At 47.9% G+C, this 21815-nt stretch overlaps 1 protein-coding gene across 1 annotated transcript in view; it reads left to right on the forward strand.

The window, feature by feature from the left end:
* The window catches only part of Tmem233 (transmembrane protein 233), a 60744-nt gene extending 38969 nt beyond the window's left edge, over nucleotides 1-21775 (forward strand). The window contains exon 3 of the mRNA XM_032886504.1: nucleotides 21625-21775. Within this exon, the coding sequence (XP_032742395.1) occupies nucleotides 21625-21775 (151 nt within the window). The remainder of the gene's footprint in view (nucleotides 1-21624) is intronic.
* The last annotated feature ends 40 nt before the right edge of the window (nucleotides 21776-21815 follow it).

A 21815-nucleotide genomic window follows, 5' to 3' on the forward strand; every position in this document is an offset into this window, starting at 1 on the left:
GACAGAGTCTGAGCTCAAGGTGCCTAGCAACTGTGCTGACCCACAGTTGTGGCAGTCTCGGGTGACCCAGTGGAGCCGAGGGCCTCATCTCACATCTTCTCTGGTGTTGAGTGTAGTCAAACTTCCCCCTTGGAAGCTGCCAGAGGAGGGTGCCATTTTACACCCTCAGGCAGATCTGATCGGCCCCAAACACCCCCCTGAACAACTCGAAAGACAGGAAGGGACTGCAGGCCGAAGTCCTCGGCTGTATGTGTAGAGCGCTTGGTGGCTGCCGGAACAGTAAACACACTGGGCTCACACAAAAAGAGCAAGAGTTAGGTTCTCACCCATGTTCGCTTCTGCTGACTGAGTATGGCGACAGCCGGTGACAGCCGGTGACAGTTGGTTTCTCCAGCTTCATCCCAACAGTAGTTCCCATTCCTCGTGGAACAGCACGGATTTCCCATCAAGTAAAATAAATATACAATAGGATCTCCAGACATTACCTCTGCGTGGTCTTTAAAATATTTTTAAAGGCAAAATTGTGTTCTTTACTGTGATTGGCTGAGGCAGGGCTGCCAAGGTATTGTTTTTACATAAATACATCTTCACTGAGGTTTTATTATTCCCACATAAAAACAGGCAAATGGCCTATTCCTCAAAGATTGCTCAGGCTTTCTTTTATTGGTTCTGGTAAGTTAAGAGAGGGAAAATTCAGAGTTAGATATCCAGCAATAGATTTTTTTTTTTTTACTGTGAGAAAATATAAACTAATGGGGTATGATATAGCACATACAGTAGGTAGGGCCTCGGAGAAGCTGAAGCAGGAGGATGGCCTCAAGCTTAGGGATCTGTAGCCTGGCCTACTGAGAGTCTGTCTCAAAAGAAAAAAGAAGGATTTCACGAATGAGCGGGAAAGTGAGGTTTAGAACATTAAAGGCTGCGCCATTTTGTCAGTTACATTGAAGCCACTGAAAAGATGGGTGAGATGGGGTTGGCCAAGTGTGAGTTGCTTTACTATTGGGTAGAAAAGCAGCTTGAGGCCATCTTCACCACTGTCTCTCTCTGGATGTCCACTCGGGCCTCTATGCCCATGGGTTCCCCATCCTCAAATTCAACCATCCTCAGGCCAAAACTACTTAGAAAAATATTGAATCTTCATCACACGGGAGCTGACATTTTTTTCCGGCTATTCCCTAAACGGTACAACATAGCAATGCTCTCCACATTTACGCTGTGTTCAGAATTATAATCTAGAGATGAAAGGATTTCCTGCAGGTTCTACATAAAGTCATAAGCCTCTTGATATAGGAAATCTGGACTGTATGAAGAGACGCTGGCGTTCACGGGGGTGGAAGGACCTAGAACCAATCCCCTTCTGATACAGAGAAGAACCATGGTCCCGAGTGCCCACCAACACAGTGGTTTCACACTTGAACCCCACCTGAGGGTTGAGGAGATGGCTCAGTCAGGAAAGAGCTTGCTGTGTGAGCCCAATGTCCTGAGTTCAGACCCCCAGCACACACGTAAAGATCCACGGGAAAGGCAGAGAGACAAGAGAGTCCCTGGGGTTTGCTGGCCTGCCTGTCACAGTATGAAATCTCCAAGGTCCGTAGGAGACACTGACTCAAAAGCTAAGATAGGGAGGTGGTTCTGGACGTCCAGTGTTGACCCACGATCTTCACAAGCATAGACACACACACACACACACACACACACACACACACACTCCTACCTGTGTATGGATACCTGCATATTTAAATGCAGAAGAAAATGCTGGGAGGACCTATAGGACCCAACACCAAGAACGGAAAACCATTAGGGAAGAGAAAGAGACACAGAGCTGCTCAGTGAATGTAACTGCAATCTGTGTCATGCAGGGTTTTTGCAGGGACCACATTGTCAAACTAAATGCATTTTTCAGGTTTAAAAAAAAAATGCTATTCTAAAGGAAGCCAGCGCTTAGAGTCAAAACCATGAAAGCCCGGTAGTGCACGTATGTCAGCATCCTCCAGTCGGGGTAAGTTCCAGCAAGTAAAACCAGCCAGCCCTCAAGGTCCGCCCCAGAAGTCCTGTGCACTGACTTTCTTTCTCGCATCCTCTCTCCCTCTCTGTGCCACAGCCCCTGAGGAAACTGCTCTCGGCTGGGAAGCATGGCGGACGGTCCTCATCTGCACACACCCCAAAGAAGTTTCCGAGGAATGGATCCTTGATTTTAGACTGTGAGATCTTTTCCTCCAGGACTCTCCAGAGGCGGGTCCCTGGCCAATGAACACCCACTAGTCCGGAACGTAGGAGCTCACGGAGGTGCAGACCCACCCACCGAAGCCATTGGTGGATGGGAAAAAAAGAAAATGGCGTCTCCATGTCTCAGCTCAGCAAACTCTTTGCATCCATTCCTCCACTTCAGGGATGAACTCCAGAAACCTCGCTGCTTTTCACTGGGAGGTCTGGATTTGGGGACAGTGAGGGGAGCAGGTGGTTTTTAGGGAGAGCTGTGAATGCTGGTGTTTACAAAATTGAGTACAAATGCTGTAGCATGCTTAAAGTTCTCTAGTACATTTGAAGTCATAGGTTTATTCTTTTCCATGTTGTAGGGTCTCTTCCATCTCCCTCAGCGTCCCCAGAGTTCACCCCGACTTTCTAGGTTCTCATCTCATTTCTAATTTCCCCAACAGCCCCCACCGCTTTCTCTTGCTTGCATCTGCATTGATCGCTTGGAGCCAGAGAATGAACCCAGAGCCTAGACACCCTCTTCACCCTCTCCACTCCAAGTATGGAGTAAACGTGGCTATTTTATGGAATGTCACCTCCTTTTCTATCTCTTTCTTGTAGCAATTCTCAGGCAAGATCTTTGATTTTCCAGGACGCCGCCTGGAAGAGTCAAACCTTGTGCTTCCCCCCACCACCGCCACCCCTGTATAAAGTCAACTGCTTAGGTGCGACAACCCTGGCTTCATAATGCCGTCGTCCCACCCCCCAGAGCATGCTACAGTTTTTGCAGTGTCCAAAGCATGTGCCACGGGTGGTACACAATGTCGGTTCTAATTTATAAAGGGGCTGGAGAGATGGCTCAGCAGTTAAGAGCACCGACTGCTCTTCCAGAGGTCCTGAGTTCAAATCCCAGCAACCACATGGTGGCTCACAACCATCTGTAATGGGATCCATGCCCTCTTCTGGTGTCTGAAGACAGTGTTGTCATATACATAAAATAAATCTTTAAAAAAAAAAAAAAAAAAAAAAAAAGGTAAATCGCGCTGAATTTTGAAGAAAGGCTTCCTGCTTTTTCCTTTCTCAGTCCTGGTTGCTGAGAGGAGAATGTCTCTCTTGGGGACCAGTGGGTCCTTCGCAACTTCCTGCAACCCAAGTCATTACCCATCATAGCAAAGAGACAGTGGCCTTGGTCTCTACAGACCTTAGTGACATGGTTTTGTTTTTATGGTAGTTGTTTATAGGCTTCCATGGTTCTGTACCGACGGACAGACAGACAGACGCTCTGTATCATTTAAGCAAGTGAATTCAGAGAGAGATCTAGAGTGATTAACCTAACAGGTGATATATATATCCAAAACTAATGTCAGGAACACAGTGACACGAACTTGAATTCAGAAAAGAAACCCCCATTTTATTAAATGAACAAGTGATCAGTAGTGAAAACACCTGTTTCAATGCCTTTTGGGAGGGGTGGGATTTGCGGGGGGGGGGTCTCAGGCAACCCAGGCTGGCCTTGAATTGCTATGTAGACAAAGATGCCTTTCTGCCTCTGCCTCCCAAGTGCTGGGATCCCAGGCTTCTGTCGCCTCTCCCAGACACTCTGCATTTACTTCCTCGAGACTAGCTATGCAAGTTAATTTTGGATGAGTTTCTTCTGAAACGTGGAGAGAAGAAAGGATACCTCCTTACCTCATACCGTTATGAAAATTAATTGCTATGATGAATGTTCCCCTGGGGGGAGACTCTGTGTGCTAACCCAATACAAAACGTGGTGATTGAAGGTGATTGGGAAAACGCTGGGCTCTGGCGGGGATAGAGGCGGAGGGGGTGGGGGAATTGGTGGACAGGACTCCAACCAGGTGTCATGAGACAGCCCTTGTCCCAGTAGGAGACTCACTTGGGGACAGAAATTCTGAGCATATAGGGATGCCAGCGCCATTCCAGCATATTGGATCCTAATTCTCACATCCTGTTTGTATATGTCTGGCCCCCTGGTCTTTTCTCCAAACCAAACAGAAAGTGTTGTCGAGAGAGAACAGAATAAAAATGGCCCGAAGTTAGCCCATTTTCCAAGCTGTATGAGTCTGTTTTTCTTGCTGTGTTCGACCTTCTAGAAACTTCCATAACTGACATGTGCTCATCCACCCCAGCCTTCTTCCACAGAGAAGATCACAGAGAGGACAGAGGTGGGGCTAGAGAGGCCACCATTGCTGAACCAGGGTATGCCTGACCTACGAGGCATTTAACATGTTAGTCTGGCTAAAGTCAAAATAAGATGAAACTCTTGTTAACATTTTGTCTAAGCTCCGCCCCACGGTTACCTGGCAACAGCCAGGTATGCCTGACTCACTAGGAAAGAGGCTACTTGCCCGGTCCTGGCTCTCTTGCACTTGCCTTCCTGCTTCTGTTCTCTCCCCATTCCCTTAACCCTGTCCCCTCAACGTGCTCATTGCCAGCTGCTGCTGCTGCTTCTCCTCCTTCTTCTCCTCCTCCTTCTCCTCCTTCTTCTCCTCCCCCTCCTGCTGCTGCTGCTTCTTCTTCTTCTTCTTCTTCTTCTTCTTCTTCTTCTTCTTCTTCTTCTTCTTCTTCTTCTTCTTCTTCTTCTTCTTCTTCTTCTTCTTCTTCTTCTTCTTCTTCTTCTTCTTCTTCTTCTTCTCTCTCTCTCTCTCTCTCTCTCTCTCTCTCTCTCTCTCTCTCTCCCCTTCCCTACCCCTCTCTCTCCCTTTCTCTCCACTCCCCCCCCACTTCCTGAGGAAGAAATGTAACCAGCTCTCCCTCCCCCCTCCCCCCTACTTCCTGAGGAAGAAATAAAACCAGTTCTCCCTTCTCCCCTCCCCTCCCTCCCCCTCTCCTTCTCCCTTTCCCCCTACTTCCTGAGGAAGAAATGTAACCAGTTCTCTCTCTACCTCCCCTCCCCTCCCCTCCCCTCCCCCCCTGAGGGAAAGATGTAACCAACCCTCCCTCTTCCTGATGCTGTGGCACCTCGCCATGAGATTGTACCACCTCTGACTGTGAGCCAAGAACACTTTCTGCCTTAAATTGCTTCTGTCGGGGGGTGTTTCATCTCAGCCACAGGAGAAGGAGCCACACCATCCTCTCTCCTAGTACATCAGCCAAGAGGATCTTTCCATCAGCCCATGACACCAACTGGCTGAAGCAAAACGTAGGGTTCACTGTCTGTGTAACTGAAAAACCATTGGGAGACTGTCGTCCTCAATGGTCGCTCTGTGTTATTGGAAATTCATTCCCCTCCATCTCTCATAGCCATAAGCATAGAAACGAAGCATCTTCTTCCATAATTGCTGGGGGGGCGGATCTAATACAATTCAAAATAATGTATGGTTGATCAGAACCAGGAAATAAAAGTCCATGGAGTGGATTCCAAGCATCAGGAGGTGTGGTCAATACAAACTGATGCAGCAAACAGGAGTCTATAAGCCTCCCTCCCCCTCCTCTCCTTTCCCCTCCCCTCCCTCCTCCCCTCCCTCCTCTCCTTTCCCCCCCTCCCCTCCCTCCTCCTCCTCCCTCCCTCCCTCTCCTTCCCCTCCCCCCTCCCTTCCCCTCCGTCTTCCTCCCCTCCTCCCCTCCTCCCCTCCTCCTTTCCTCTCTCTGTCCCCTCCCCCTCCCCCCCCCATCCTTGGGACCACTGTGATGCTAGCACCCTCAATCTTCATAGGGGGAACTCAGGAAAGGTGATTCCCTAGAGGAAAACCAGAGAGCTTTTACCAGAAGGAGAGACAGATGGTGGGCCGAAAACACACACTGTCCACATCAGGCCTCCTGTTCTAACTATGCCTTCCACGAGCAGGAGCAGAGTGATCTACCAGCTTCCATCCGCTGGCATTCACTGGGCACCTGCTCAAGCATGAAAACTGGGCTTTGAAGTTCTAATCCCACCAGGGGGAAACCCCAGGAAGTTTGCTCACCCCCTGACGGGGAAAGAGGCAAACGCAAGAGAGGAAGGAAGCTATGAGACACAAAGCCCTGTGCAGCCAGGCGCCCTGCAGAAGGCAGAGTCCGCTGTCTGCGAGGGGCCGACAATTCAGGGGAGCACGTGCCGGTCTTCCCACCGCTCCGCGCATGGCTCAGGCTGGTACCTTGAAGCCAGCCCTGTCTTTGCCCGTGAGTTATGGGCAGAAGCAGATGCAGACATAAAAAATCGCTGCCCTCAGCTCCTGAATCAGCAAATTAGCCCTGGCAAAGAGCAGGACAGCTGCAATCAGCAAAACAGCTCCCGTACGGATCTTGATATGTAACCCTAGACCCGGGCTTCTAAATATAAGAGACGGTTTAGGGCTACCAACTACTTCTTCGCCCTAAAATAGCATCCATATTCACGGTTTACTACCGATCCCCCCCCCAAAAAAAAGGACATATTCCTATTATTATTAGTCCCTGGGGAGTTATCCTAAAAGTGGGTGCCTGAACCCACACATTTAATTCCCATTCTACGGAATTATAGATGTTCTTTAAGGGTTACATATCATCATGGAGAAGTCACAGACTGAAGAAATCCCCCTCCCCAATCCTGATCATCCCTCATCAGAGGTAAGGAGGGGGAAGCAGCCAGGAACCTCGTGTTTTATGAAGCATGTGCATTTCCTACTGGTACCTGTTTCGCATGCTCAGGTGAGCATCCAGGCAAGCTGACAGTGGCCGGGCCACAGTGTTCTCCCCAAGTGTAGGTGGTTCCCAGTCCTCACCCACACAGCAGGCCACAGATGATCCCCAACCATTTTGCTTTTCCCAAGGAGGCTGCACCTGATTTGTTCCTGGGGGATTGGGGGGGAGGGGTGACTGGAACTCATGGGAATAGGAAGTGGTTGTTTTACAGCCTAGAAGGATAAAAATGGCCTGACAGAGAGCTTCACACAAACTGCCACACATAAGAGAGAAGGTAAATAAATATTCCAATGACCCATCAATACCATTAATTTCTGATGGCATTACTAATATCCCAAACCGGGGCAGAGTGTGCCGTCAATAGACCTTTAATCCCAGTGCTCAGGAGGCAGACACAGACACATGTGAGTTCCAAACCAGCCAGGGCTGCACAGTGAGACCCTGTCACAGACAAACAGATATAATCCCAAACTACCATGGCTGATCCTCATAACTGATTAGAATCACCCGGGAGACTGAGTAGAGGGGCCTTTGGGTGTGTCTGGAAGAGTGTTCCTGTGTCCCCAGAGAGGATGGCAGCTTCCCTGCCCTGTGCCGCCATCGTCATAGTGTGGTCTCTAAAGCCAGACAGCATAGCTTGAGCTCTCCAAACCGTAAGCCAACACCAGACCGTGTGTGTGTGTGTGTGTGTGTGTGTGTGTGTGTGTGTGTGTGTGTATCTGCGTGTATATCTATGTGTAGCTGTGTGTATATGTAAATGTATATGTGTGTATGTATATACATGTGTATGCATATCTATAAGTGTGTGTAGGTGTGTATATATGGTGTGTGTATGTATGGTGTGTGTTTGTATGCTGTATGTGTACATGGTGTGTATATGTATGATGTATGTGTATGGTGTGTGAGTGTGTGTATGGTGTGTGTGTACATGGTATGTGTGTGTACATGGTGTGTGTGTACATGGGGTGTGTGTACAGGGGGTGTGTGTACAGGGTGTGTGTGGGGTGTGTGTGTGGAGGGTGTGTGTGTACATGGGGTGTGTACATGGTGTGTGTATGGTGTGTGTGTGTATGATGTGGGTGTATGGTGTGTGTGTGGGTGTGTGTGTGTGTGTGTGTGTGTGTGTATGGTATGTGTGTGTGTGTGGTGTGTGTGTATGTGTGTGTGTGTATGGTGTGTGTGTATGGTGTGTGTATATGGTGTGTGTATATGGTGTGTGTATATGGTGTGTGTATATGGTGTGTATATGGTATAAATATGGTATAAAATGGTGTGGGTATATATCTGTGTGTATATATATGTGTATATATATATATATATATATATATATATATATATCTACGATAACAAGAAAAGTAACCAAACGCAGTGACTCAACCCAGATTTCATGCCTCTGGGTGTCAGAATTCTGAGGCGGGTCTCACTGGGCCCAAATCAAGAGGTCAGCCAGGGTCAAGACCCTGCCAAGTCCTAAGCAGTCAGCCCCTTGGCTGGCTGCCCAGCAGGGCTCCTCTGCTGCTGCCCCACCACCCCATCTGCTGCAGCCATAGCCTCACCTTGTGGTGCCCCCCCCTGCACACCAACACCAACCCTAGGTCTCACACAGTTGGCCTTATTGTCATTTAGAGCACTGGTCACTTGACACAGAGTCCCCCTATTTCCAGAGAGCCCAGGGCTGTGGGCTGAGCCCTGGAACCCTGGGCCAAAACGGGAGTCCCTCCTTCAAGCTGTTTCTCTTTCCCCCGCCCAGGCGAACTCTGACAGGAAGTTTTCCTTTAGAGACACCTCTGATGCACCAGCTCTTGCAGAACCAAAGGCTCCCTTCTGTGTCTCAGGAAAAGCCTCACTGTGGAGCCTCCCCCACCCCCACCCCATCAATCAATAATTAAGAAACTGCTCTAAAGGCCTGCCCGATCTTACAGAGACATTTTCTCAACTAGGGAATCCAGTTCCCTCCTCTCAAACGACTCCAGCTTATGTCAAGTTTGACATAGAACCAGCCAGCACAATTGACCCCCCTGCCAACTTGACCCCCAGCACTTTTAAAGACACAATCTTTCCCTTTGTTTCAGGTGTGTGTAATTCCCCAAGACCTCATATTTTAAAATATCACAAAGATAAAATAATATCACAAACGTAGAAGTCCCACGGTCTTTACCAATTCGAACACTTTGAAAGTTCAGTCTTTAAGAATCTAGAGTCTCTTTTAAAATCTAAAACCTCTTTTAAAAATTAAAAGGTCATCGCTTCTCAGCCTTTTAGCTAAGATCGAGTGTAAAAATTAAAACGTCTTTCAATGTGGGCTCCTATAAAATCAGAAGCTAAACATTTTCTTACATCAAGAGCCCAGTCACAATCCGAACAATGCAAAACCAAACTCCAAAAGCATTAAGAACTCAGTACCCAATTTTCTGGGATCCACTCACCATCCTTTAGGCTCCTCTGAAGGGCCTGAGTTACTTCTCCAGCTCTGCGGTCTACAGCACACTCAGTCTTGTGGGTTTATATCAACTCCACACTCCACACATGCTGCTGTTCTTGGTGACTGTCCCATGGTACTGGCATCTCCAAAACACTGGGGTCTTCTGCAAATGGCCACACCTTCACCAACAGCCTCTCCTGGGCTCTCTTCAGGGACTCCAGCCCAGCCACGCAGCTGCCCTCCATGACCCCGTCAAGGCCTTCAAAAACAGTACCGCCTGGGTGACTCTTATAGAACCAAGTTCGGCTGCCAGTGTGAGGTACGACCTTGGCCACCGCTGTTGCACAGCGTCTGGGTGCTGACCCTGAGGAAACCCTCCACAGAAGATTTCACCTCAGCAAGGCTGGCGTCTTCCTAACCAGCCCTAATGCCTCAGTTTTAGCTGGCCAGCACCAACTGTCCCAGTAACCTGAAGGTTTCACTTCAATGGTGCTGGTCTCTTGTTAATCACAGCCGGCCCTTCAGCCCCAGCTGACCAGAACCACATTTTCCCAATTGAGAATATCAAGCAGCCCTGATGAGGGTCTTTAAACTTCCCTCTGAAACTTCACAAGCCAGGCCTCGTCTGCACTGTTCTCAACGTTGCCTTCCAAGTCCCCGCAGAACATCCCACAGAGCTCTCAACATGGTTTTTCTAGCACAAAGTTCCAAAGTCCTTCCACAATCCTGCCCCAAAAGTGGCCAGGCCTGTCACAGAGACACCTCACTATCTGGTATAGCCTCTGTACCAGTTAGGCTCCCTACTGCTGTGGTGAACCATCACGTCCAGAAGCAAACCGGGGAGGAAAGGGTTTATTCAGCTTATACTTCCACATCACTGTTCATCACTGGATGAAGTCATGACAGGAACTCAAGCAGGGCAGGAGCCTGGAGGCAGGAGCTGATGCAGAGGCCATGGAGGGGTGCTGCCTACTGGCTTGCTCCCCCTGGCTTGCTCACCCTGCTTTCTCATAGAACCCAGGACCACCAAGCCCAGGTGGCTCCACCCATGATGGGCTGGGCCTTCCGCCATCAGTCGCTAATTTAAAAAATGCCCTACAGGTTTGCCTATAGCCCAGCCTGATGAAAGCATTTACTCAATTAGGGTTCTGTCTTCTCGGATGACTCTAGCCTGTGTCAAGTTGACATAAAATTAGCCAGCACACCACATAAAGGTAAAAAATGAGGATTAACTCCTGAAAGTTGTACAGGGGCCACCATGTGAGTGCCAAGACACAAGCACGCCCAAAGCACACACACACACACACACACCACACACACACACACACACACACACGGTGATAATAGATAAATACAAGGCATGTTAGATACACTCTATGTAATGGTCATCTGGTGTGGATTTTCCAGGCATTGTAGAAGCTCTCTGGGCTAGTATCCACATTCAGTGTGTTCAACTCTGATTCCTAGAGAACTCGGGACCTGGGAAGAAAAATTATCCATGAGCATTCATTAAAAGGGTGGAGGATGAGCCAGCGGTGAAGGAGAGGAGTGGGAATGGAAGAAAACCGGGGTTGAGGAATTCTCCACCATCTTGTCGTTGTTAAGCAGAAGAAAACCTTGACGTTTAAGCCAAGCCGAGACTAAATCAAGGTATTAGGTAGAAATTCTGTCCCAAACACACTCATTTTCTCTTTATCGCTTATCACGGTGATTCAGCAAAAGGAGGAAATGAAAACGCGGCTCTTCAGAAGCTATGTCAAGATAAAGAACCCATGAAGCTCAGTCCCGGTGGCCTTTCCCAAGCCTCCTTTGAGTCTAGGGTGCCCTCTAGTGGGAGCCTTGGAGAATGGCACCCTAGGATGTTGCTCTGCTAAAGGGTACATCAATCCCTGGCCTCACAGGACAGGATTTTTTTTTTTTTTTTTTTTTTTTTTTTTTTGCAATGACATCTAGAAATAAACTGGAAGGAAATGGATTGCCCACGTCCCTTGTCGAGGGGTGGGGAGTGTAACCAACATCTATTTCTTCTCCTAAGGACCCAACAGAAACGGAAAACCCTGGCACAATTCAACCAAAGATAACTGAGGGAACCAAGGAACGTATTGGGTTTCCTTATGGAGCGTAAGGGAGAGGTGCCTACAGGGATGTGGGTGCTCCCCCGCTCCACTGACCTCACCTAGAATGCCTTTACCAAGCACTGACAAGAGCATCTGGGAATATAGATTCCCCACCCTAATCTACACTATATGCATGAGCCCAGGCACACGCACGCACGCATGCGCACACACGGCCCCTCCCCCAGGCCACGTGTGTTGAATCTGGACTGCTTAAAGCAGGGAGCAAGGAGCAAGTGGGTACTTGGGCGAAAATCCAATGCTCTACCCTGCCCCTAGAGTAAGCCCACAACAAGCCCGTGGGGGGGGGAATAATCTTCTGAGGGAGGAATGTTGGGGGGTCAGCGTGCATATGAATGCCCCCAACACGGTGATTGATTCTCTCAGAAGGCATCCACTCAAACAAAATGGCATGACTCTAGTAAGGAAAAGAAGCAACAGGGTGCTAGGAATGTGGGTAGGTGATACGTGTGCAGTTGAACTTCCCCCAACAGTAAAATCGGCCCCAGTATTTTCCCCAATACGTTTTAGACCAGTGAGTGCTGAGAACTGGCTCAGCAACATTGAACCTGTGAAGGAACTAGCTGCGGGGGGCGGGGGGTGGGGGGCCTCGTCTACTCACACGGGTCCCGGGTAAAAATCGCTGTGGTACAGGCTGACGCTTTCGAAGTAGACTTTTAGCCAATCGCCGGTCTAACTTACTGATTTGTCTCTGGCCTGGAAAGTCACGGGGTGGTGCATAGACAGCCACTCACACAGCTGCTCCTTCTAGATATCCAACCTTGGTAAGATCGTCGATCCAGTCTTGGGGAAGACGAACGCTGGCGAAAGGGCTGAGGAGACGGTGAAGTACAGAAGAACTGAGCTCAATGTACACAAGGCAGGTGTGGCTGTCCATGAGCTGTTGCGGACCAAGCCAGGAGGATGCTTGGGACTCGTTGGCTGCGGTCTAGCCCAGGCTCCCTGTCTCCAGGGAGTAAAGCAGAGAGTGATGAAGCAGGATGCCGGATGACTTCTCTGGACTCCACGGGGACAGGAACGTGCACACATGTCTGTGCCCATGTACACACGCACATACAATACACACAGTTCAAAACAATCGACTCCCTTGTACTTCAGCCTCTGTATTCACCAACAGTGTTCGAGATATATATATATATATATATATATATATATAGAGAGAGAGAGAGAGAGAGAGAGAGAGATCTATATATAGATATATATAGATATATAGGTATATGTTCTTCCAGAACTTTCCATCTTCAAGACTGATGGTGCCAATAAAAGTGCCAACCATGGGGGTTGGGGATTTAGCTCAGTGGTAGAGCGCTTGCCTAGCAATCGCAAGGCCCTGGGTTCGGTCCCCAGCTCCGAAAAAAAAAAAAGATAAAAGTGCCAACCATGTAATGCATTTTAGGGTCAGGTGCTAACCACTTTTCATGACTGTTTGCAGTGTTGTGTTCGGACCACATTGAGGACTGGAGAGTGGACCTGGAGCTCAGGGAGTCATGACAGCTTGGATATGGCTTGAGGGACTGTGAACCCAGGAAGGTTTTTATTTGGGGGAGGGGAAGTTCAAGAGGGACACTGAGATGGATCACTTGGGAGTAAGGCGTGTATTAGAAGTTATTATCACCATGGACAGACAGATCGACAACAACACGGCAGGGTCTGGGAGGAGAGCTCTATCCCGAGCAGCAGAAACAGTGTGGGCACATGGACTCTCCCTATAACTTTCTGAGGTCAAGCGGAGGCTTCACAGCGCAAGCCTGCAGCCAGGCTCTCTGAGTGCCAAGCTGGAGTCAGGGAAGGTGGGGTGGGGGGAGCAGGATGTGTGCTCACCAATCCCCTCTTAGATATAAGCTCACTTCCCCTGTGAGAGAACCTGGCAACAGCAAGTCTGTTAGTTGAGGACTCACAGTTGAGGACTCATGGGTATCCATGAAAGGGGGTTAGACTGCTGGGTTCTGATATTACATCCTCAGAAAGTACCACAGGAAGACTCTTTAAAAGCATGTTGTTTGTGGTCTGCCCGTTTTGTAATTTTGTCGTCGTGGCAACCATTTGCAAAGCATCCCAAGTACTTCCTGGAGCTCTGAAGCCTCACCCCGATTCTCCCTGGCTTTATGAGACGGTAACTCTTCATTCCAATGGCTACATGAAAGAGGAGAGTGGGTAAATGCCTCCTCTCAGAGAGCCAGATCCAACAGGGGAAGACCTCGCTGAGCGGAACCTCTTGTTCTGACCAAGCAACAACTGAAGCTGCTGAGATCCTAGGAAGTTAGCTGAGACATTGGAAACAAAGAAACAAACAAAAGAAAACACGGAGGGTTTCAGAGTCAGGTATCTTTAGACCACTACTTCTTAGGTTTTAAAAGATTTTATGGAGTGTGTGTGGAGACTGAGCGTTCATATGTGTGTGTGACTGTGTGTCTGTGTGAGTGTGTACACGTGTGTATGTCAATGTGTGTGTATATGCAATGTGTATATGTGAGTGTGTATACATGTGTGTATAACTGTGTGTGAGTGTGTATGTATGTATATGTCAGTGTGTGTATATGTGTGTGAGATTGTGTACAAATGTGTATGTCAATGTGTGTGTGTGTATGTGCATGTGTCAGTGTGTATCTGTGTATGAGTGTATACATATGTGTATATATATACGTCAGTGTGTGTGTACATATGTGTGTATGTCATTGCATATGTGAGTGTGTATGTCTGTGTGAGTGTGTACATGTGTGTATGTGCAATGTGTGTATATATGTGTGTGTATAACTGTGTGTATGTATGTGTCAGTGTGTATGTATGTGTGTGATTGTGTACATATGTGTATGTCGATGTGAGTGTGTACGTGTGTGTATAACTGTGTGTGAGTGTGTATGTATATGTCAGTGTGTGTATGTGTGTGAGATTGTGTACATATGTGTATGTCAATGTGTGTGTGTATGTGTATGTGTCAGTGTGGGTCTGTCTGTGTATGAGTGTATACATATGTGTATGTATATACGTCAGTGTGTGTATGAGTGTGTACATATGTGCGTATGTCATTGTATGCGTGAGTGTGTATGTCTGTGTGAGTGTGTACATGTGTGTATGTCAATGTGTGTGTATGTGCAATGTGTGTATATATGTGTGTGTATAACTGTGTGTATGTATGTGTCAGTGTGTATGTGTGTGTGAGATTGTGTACATATGTGTATGTCGATGTATGTGAGTGTGTATATGTGTGTATGTGTGTGTGAGATTGTGTACATATGTGTATGTCGATGTATGTGAGTGTGTATATGTGTGTATAACTGTGTGTGAGTGTGTGTATGTATATGTCAGTGTGTGTATATGTGTGTGAAATTGTGTACATATGTGTATGTCAATATGTGAGTGTGTGTATGTATGTGTCAGTGTGTGTCTGTCTGTGTATGAGTGTATACATATGTGTATGTATGTACGTCAGTGTGTGTATGAGCGTGTACATATGTGTGTATGTCATTGTATGCATGAGTGTGTATGTGATATGTGTGTGAGTGTGTGCATGTGAGTGTATACATATGTGTTTATATAACTATGTGTGTGTATGTATGTGTGTGTATGTGTGTGTATGTCAATGTGTATATACCATTGTGTGTATATGTGTGTGTGTGCTCACATATGCAAACACACTTGCAGGTGCCCAGGGAGGCCAGGAGAGGGTGGCCAATCCCCCAGAACTGGAGTTATAGATGGTTGTGAGCAACCCTACATGGGTGCTTGGGAACTGAACTCAGGTCCTCTGGAAGAGCAGCTGTGCTCAACCCCTGGGCCATGTCTCCGGTCCCAGACACCTTTTCACCCTGTTCATCGGAAGTAACCACAGTAAAACAGGGAGCCACTGAAACCCCACCCCGTCCCCACCCCGGGGCACACCAGACAAGCGCTTCTACTGCCCCCTCCGTGACCAAACTCTTCCATGTCTACCCCCTTCCCAAATGCTTGCAAAGTGGATAGGGAACCCCTCAGCGGTGAGGTGAGGTGGTTCTCAGTGCTCTCTGCCCCCCGAAGGGAAAGATCACTAGGTTTGTGTCTCTGCTCCGGGCGTAGGAAATCAACTCATGGCTCTTTGCTGCAGCTGCGATCTCCAATGCACGGCCTCACTCTGTTTTGTACCAGACACTGCCGGCCGAGCTCTGAGTAACATTCGTACACAACTCTAATTTTTTTAATGATTATTATTTTGAAAAGTTGCACTTTGGGGGACCCAGGCACCCTGGCCACCCCATCGGCCTGGGAAGGTTCTCTACAGCCTATGAGCAGGTATCCTGCTGCTTTTTCCTGACCCAATCACCCCTTATTAAAAGATTTTATCTTATGTGTAAGGATGTTTTGTCCCCATGTATGTCTGTGCGATGTGTGCCTGCAGTGCCTGTAGAGGCCAGGAGGGGGCGCCAAATTCTCTAGAACTGCAGTTACAGATGGTTGTGTACACGTGGGTGCTGGGAACTGAACCCAGATCCTCAGGAAGAGCAGCCAGTGCGCCTAAGCACTGAGCCTTCTCTCCAGCCCCTGATAGATACTTTTAGGTGAGGCTCCTGATGTCCATTCACAGAGTCTGAGGGTTATATTGGCTTTAAATGTGCTCATTTTGGTTGGGATCTCTTTGGGGCCAATTGGGAGAAAGAGAGCCTTATAATACAGCTCTTTTGATACTGAATATCGACAAGTGTCTTTTAAAAAGAGCTCTCAAAGAACAAACAACAAAAAGCAAAGAAAGGGATAAGTAACACAGTGAGCTAGGGTACCACCCCGTCTGTGAGCTAGGGTAGATCCTCGCCCATGAGCTAGGGTACAGCCCATCTGGGAGCTAGGGTGGGCCCCCTGTCTGGGAGCATGAGCTAGGGTACGGCCCGTCTGGGAGCTGGGGTACCGCCCGTCTGGGAGCTAGGGCACGGCCCGTCTGGGAGCTAGGCACGGCCCGTCTGGGAGCTAGGGTACCTCACCTGTGCCTGGGAGCCCATCTAGGGTAGACTCACCTATGAGCTAGAGTACGGCCCCGTCTGTGAGCTAGGGTAGAGCCTCACCTATGAGCTAGGGTACGGCCCGGTCTGGGAGCTAAGGCATGGCCCCGTCTGTGAGCTAGGGTATGGCCCGGTCTGGGAGCTAGGGTACGGCCCCGTCTGGGAGCTAGGGTACGGCCTTGTAAGCTTGTGCAGAGCCACAGATTTGCTCTCCAGCACCATGAATAAAAACAAGAACACAAAATGGAGAGTCACTGACCTGGACTTCCCACATGGACCAGAGCTGATATGATTGCTAGTCCTTCTGTCCATACAAAAGTAATACAACACATCGAGAGTCCCGTCAGCTGACCCGGACCTCTGGCCCTCAACTTTATCTCTTTGAGATCTCCTGGGGTGCATGCCAAAGCCGGTTTTGAGGGCATAAGGCAGCATTATGTCAGATGGCCTCAAATCTGCATTCTAAGGCTGTTGCACATCCACCCACCCACCGCTGCCTTCACAGGACGCAAGCACAAGCAGACAAACTGGGTTTGAAAATACTCTGAGCTCAAGACGACAGGCAGATCTCTGAGTTCAAGGCCAGCCTGGTGTCTAGAGTGAGTTTCTGGGAGCCAGTGCTACATGGTGAAACCCTGTTTCCACCCCCGCCCCCCACAATCACACACACACCCAAAAAATGTTATTGTGGTGGCATGGATAGGTTTGGCCTCCATAGACTCATGTGTTTGAATGCTTGACCCTTAGGGACATTTAAGGTCTCCTAAGCTCTAGGACAGTTGTGACAGCTTCTTCCTGACTGCTTTTGGATCAGGATGAAGAACTCTTGGCTCCTTCTCCAGGACCATGAGCCTTAGTTAGGGGTTCGCTGCTGTGGACAGACACCAGGTCCAAGGCAACTCTTATAAGAAACGGCATTTAATTGGGGCTGGCTTACAGGTTCAGAGGTTCAGTCCATTATTATCAAGGTGAGAACATGGCAGAATCTAGGCAGGCATGGTGCAGGAGGAGCTGAGAGTTCCACATCTTCATCCAAAGAAAGCCAGGAGCAGATGAGACATCTAGGAAAAGAGTCTCAAAGCTCACCTTCACAATGACACGCTTCCTCTGACAAGGCCACAACTCCTCCAACAAGGCCACACCCACTCCCGAGAGGCCACATCCACTCCAACAAGGCCACAGCTAATAGTGCCACTCCCTAGGCCAAGCATATTCAAACCACCACACCGTGTCTGTCTGGAGAGATGGTTCAGTGACTTTCAGTGACTAAGGGCACTTGCTGTTCCTCGCAGAGGACTTGGGTTCGGTTCCCAGCATCCACAGAACAGCTCACAGCCTTGCTTAACTCCAGTTCCAGGGAAGCTGATGCCCTCTTCTGTGGGCACTGGGCACACATATATATGTGGGCAGAACATTCATAGACATTAAAAAAAAAAAACTAAATAACTTCTCTAGAAGTTAGGTCTGGTTCTTCCTCCCAGCCCCCATGTTCCCAGAAATAAGACTCGGACTGAAAATATATTTACAAATACCTTGACCATATAGCTAGGCTCTTCTCTGACTAGATCATAATTTAAAGTAATCTATTTATCCTAATCTACATTCTGCTACATGACTCGTCACCAGCATCTGTCTCATCATCTTCCTGGGCGAATCTCCACTTTTTTCTATCCTGAGATCCTCCATGTGGCTGGTTACCCTGTTCAGCCCCCATGGCTTCTAACCTTCTCTATGTTCCCAGGAGGATCTCTAGCGACTCGATTGACTTCCCGGAATCCTCTCTCTTCCTGCCAGTGTCCTATCACCTCCTATTTCCTGCCTCAGCTCATTGGCCATAGGTGTTGTTTCTTTGTTTGTTTGTTTGTTTGGGATAGGTATTGCTTATAAGCGATTCTTTCTACAATCTTCAAATACTCTGATGACTAAAATGTCTCTTTAAAAATTCAGAGCAATGTGCTGGAGAGATGGCTCAGAGGTTAAGAGCACTAACGCTATTCCAGAGGTCCTGAGTTCAGTTCCCAGCATCCACTTCTGCAATGGGATCCAATGCCCTCTTCTGATGTGTCTGAAGACATCAATGGTGTACTCATAAATAAATTTTAAAAGAGAATTAAAAGCGATTTTCTGAAATTTAATTATGAGTACCATGGTTTTTGGCAAACGGTGAGCTATTTCTATTCTAGAAAAAAGGGGAGGAGGATATTATTTATCAACTGTTAAATTGTTCTCTCTTCCTACCAATTTGAGTCTGGGGGTTGAACTCGGGTCATCAGGCTACAGCACCTAAACCCTCTCCATCTCTCCAGCCCGAACCTCTGATTCTTATGTTGATTGTTCCTGTTGGAAAGAGGCTAGAGTTAGTCCATAAGGTATGGTCATACAACCAGACAGTCTTGAGAAGGGGGTTTAGTCAAGATCTCAGTGCCCACTTGCCTTCTGTAGCAGGAGCTCCCAAACGGAACTCCCTTGTGCAATCTCAGGAACTGGACTGTCTCGTTGACTGGAAAACACTGACAAGATCTGGCTACGCACGAGGGTGTCTCGCTATTATCTGAGCGAGAGCAGAAGTCTCGAGACTGTCCAGGCACATCGAAGCATCTGCAGAGCTCAGATAAGGGCCTTCAGTCCACACATTCAGTCCACACACGCTACACTCACTTCTCCAGTTGTTTCAGATAAGAACCCACAGCTCCTGGGCTCCTTGCTGACTACTTGAGGACATCGGAACCACTCTTAGAAAAACAGCTCATCCATTCCAGCTTGGTTTACTCAGTTCTGCCGGAACATTCAACAGTTCAGACTTCACTGAGCAAATTCTGGTCTCTGGTTCCAGACAATTCTCCTTGGCTCTCACTCAGCCCTTCTTGTTGCTCAGAGAGAATCCCCTGCGACCTGCGCCTTACCCTCCTGTGGCCCACCCCTCTTCTATAAGGATCCCTTTAGAGCTGGGGCTTGTCTCATTTATTTTTGTTCACAGCCTCGCTGGCAAGGAAGTGAAGCAAAGTGTAGAAAGCACGAGCTAGAAAGCTCCTGTCTCATTCTCAGGCCACGCCATTCATGGTGTTTGCTCTGTATCCTTCCAGAACTTCCCATCTTCAAAAAGGATGATGCTGATAAAAAAAAAAAAAAAAGCCATGCCCATTAAGTGCGTTCTAACTACGTTCCCTGACTGGTAAGAAGTGAGTCACCGAACAGGCCTCTAAGACGGATGTTACTTTTGTGGCTATTTCCCAATAGACACCATGATGACTCTGAACCGGGTCAGCCCATGCTCTTCTGTCATTCTGGGGCTTGGCTTTGGAAGGTCTCTGGAATGTTAGAACCATCTCTTCACTCTCAGCCACACAATGCTGGTTGTTTCTCTTTTTGCTTAAAAGTATGCGTGTGCATGCATGTATATGTGTGTGTGCATGTGTGTGCCCATGTGCACACGTATGTGCATGCGTATGTGTTTGCATGTGCATGCATGTCTGCATTTGCATGTATGTGCATGTGTTGCACGCGCCTCTGTGTGTGTGTGTGTGTGTGTGCGTGCATGTGTGGTAGCGTTCTAGATATGGCAAACACTAGCTTGGCAAGTACCTTTACTGAACCATCTAACAGCTCGCGCGCACACACACACACACACACACACACACACACACACGCACACACACACTCACTACTTTTGAGATTAGCTCCCACTGTGTAGCCCAAGCTGGCCTCAAACTCAAGACCTGAACCTCTGTGATACTAGGACTTCAGGGGTGTCCCACCACATCCACCTATTGCTTTCTTTCTTCTTTTCTTTTTGTAATGTTGCTTAAATATCCTATAAAATGGAGTTAGCCTTTTTCTTTTTTGTACCAACAAACTTCTGGGGTTTTAAATTTCTCTATTTCATGAAATCTAAGATTCTTGTATGGCTTGGAGCATCCAATTTCGGAGCGGTGAAGTATTTTGAAACGTGCACCTTAGCATTAGCGTAATAATTAGAAGCAGTGCTTCAGAAGAACATGCTTGTGTATTGCTTTCATGTGTGAAGTTTTATAGAAATTGTCCATAAAAATTTGTTTCCTTTTTTTAGATAGATACTGGGTTTTTTTTTTGTTTGTTTGTTTTGTTTTGTTTTTCTTTTTTCTTTTTTTCGGAGCTGGGGACCGAACCCAGGGTCTTGCGCTTGCTAGGCAAGCACTCTACCACTGAGCTAAATCCCCAACCCCTAGATAGATACTGTTAAAGGCCCTCTAGAAGACTGTACGTCAGACATCAGGGTCCCTGGTTTTCTTAACAAAAATGTGTCACATTGCAGATAATTAAAATATATATATAAAATATATATATATATGGCGGGCATGGTGGTGTACACCTTTAATTCTAATACTTCGGAAGTAGAGGCAGGCAGATGTCTGTGAATTCGATGATAACCTGGTCTACAAAGTGAGTTCCAGGACAGCCCAGGCTGTTATACACAGAAACCATGTCTCGAAAAAACAAACAAAACCAAAACAACAACAAAACCCCGGAAACGTAAGATATGGCCTAGGAAGTCCAATGTTTAAAAACTAACAATAACAGGGGTTGGGGATTTAGCTCAGTGGTAGAGCGCTTGCCTAGAAAGCGCAAGGCCCTGGGTTCGGTACCCAGCTCCGAAAAAAAGAACCAAAAAAAAAAAAACAAAACAAAAAACAAAAAAACTAACAATAACAACAGCAAGAACAACCCACAAGACAATGTTTTTTAAAAGGCTGGCTGTGAAGGTGAGAACATTCTCTAACAAGAGTCTACACTTCTACGGAAGCACTAAGCACTAATACATTGTATGCATAATATAACCAATGTGGCTCCAAGGCACCTTGCTAAATGTCATATCAATGGGCCAACTTTAATCAAACAATAGAAGCCCACTTATAACACCGATTTCCCAGAAATCTTAAGGTCTGTCATTTTGCTCAAACACCGGCAAGATGCTCTGCATCCTCCACCTTTGTCTACAGAAACTCTGACTTGGCCAGTCTGGAGAGGCTGTCCTTTCGAAGGAACACTAGGTTATCCTAATACACTCAATGATGAGAGCCAGCGTATCTACAGGAGAGACCTAAACATGTGTTTTTGCTTTTGTTTTCTTAAGATTATGTGTATGCGTGCTCTGCCCGCCTTTATATGATCCCTGTCTTGGGCGCCAGGATCCCCTGGAACTTCAACTGCAAATAGTGCTGAGCCACCATTTAAGCGCCCGGAACCGAACCCGGGTACTCTTGGGATGAGGTCAGCATTGCTGTCAATGGCAACCTTGCTCGGTCAGGAGCGGGAAGAGTCGAGCTCAGGAGCGCCTCCTGCCTGCGGTCAGGAAACTCGACCTGGGAGCCGCCCGGAACGACCCGCAGCGGCTGTGCGTGCGGCGGCCGGAGGAGGTCGTCCTCGGACGCTCGCGCCAAGAACGGAAGCGGAAGTGACGTCACGCTAGCCTCCAGCGCTCCGTCCGCAGTGACCACC

This window comes from Rattus rattus, chromosome 16 (assembly GCF_011064425.1).
Source record: "Rattus rattus isolate New Zealand chromosome 16, Rrattus_CSIRO_v1, whole genome shotgun sequence".
NCBI lineage: Eukaryota > Metazoa > Chordata > Mammalia > Rodentia > Muridae > Rattus > Rattus rattus.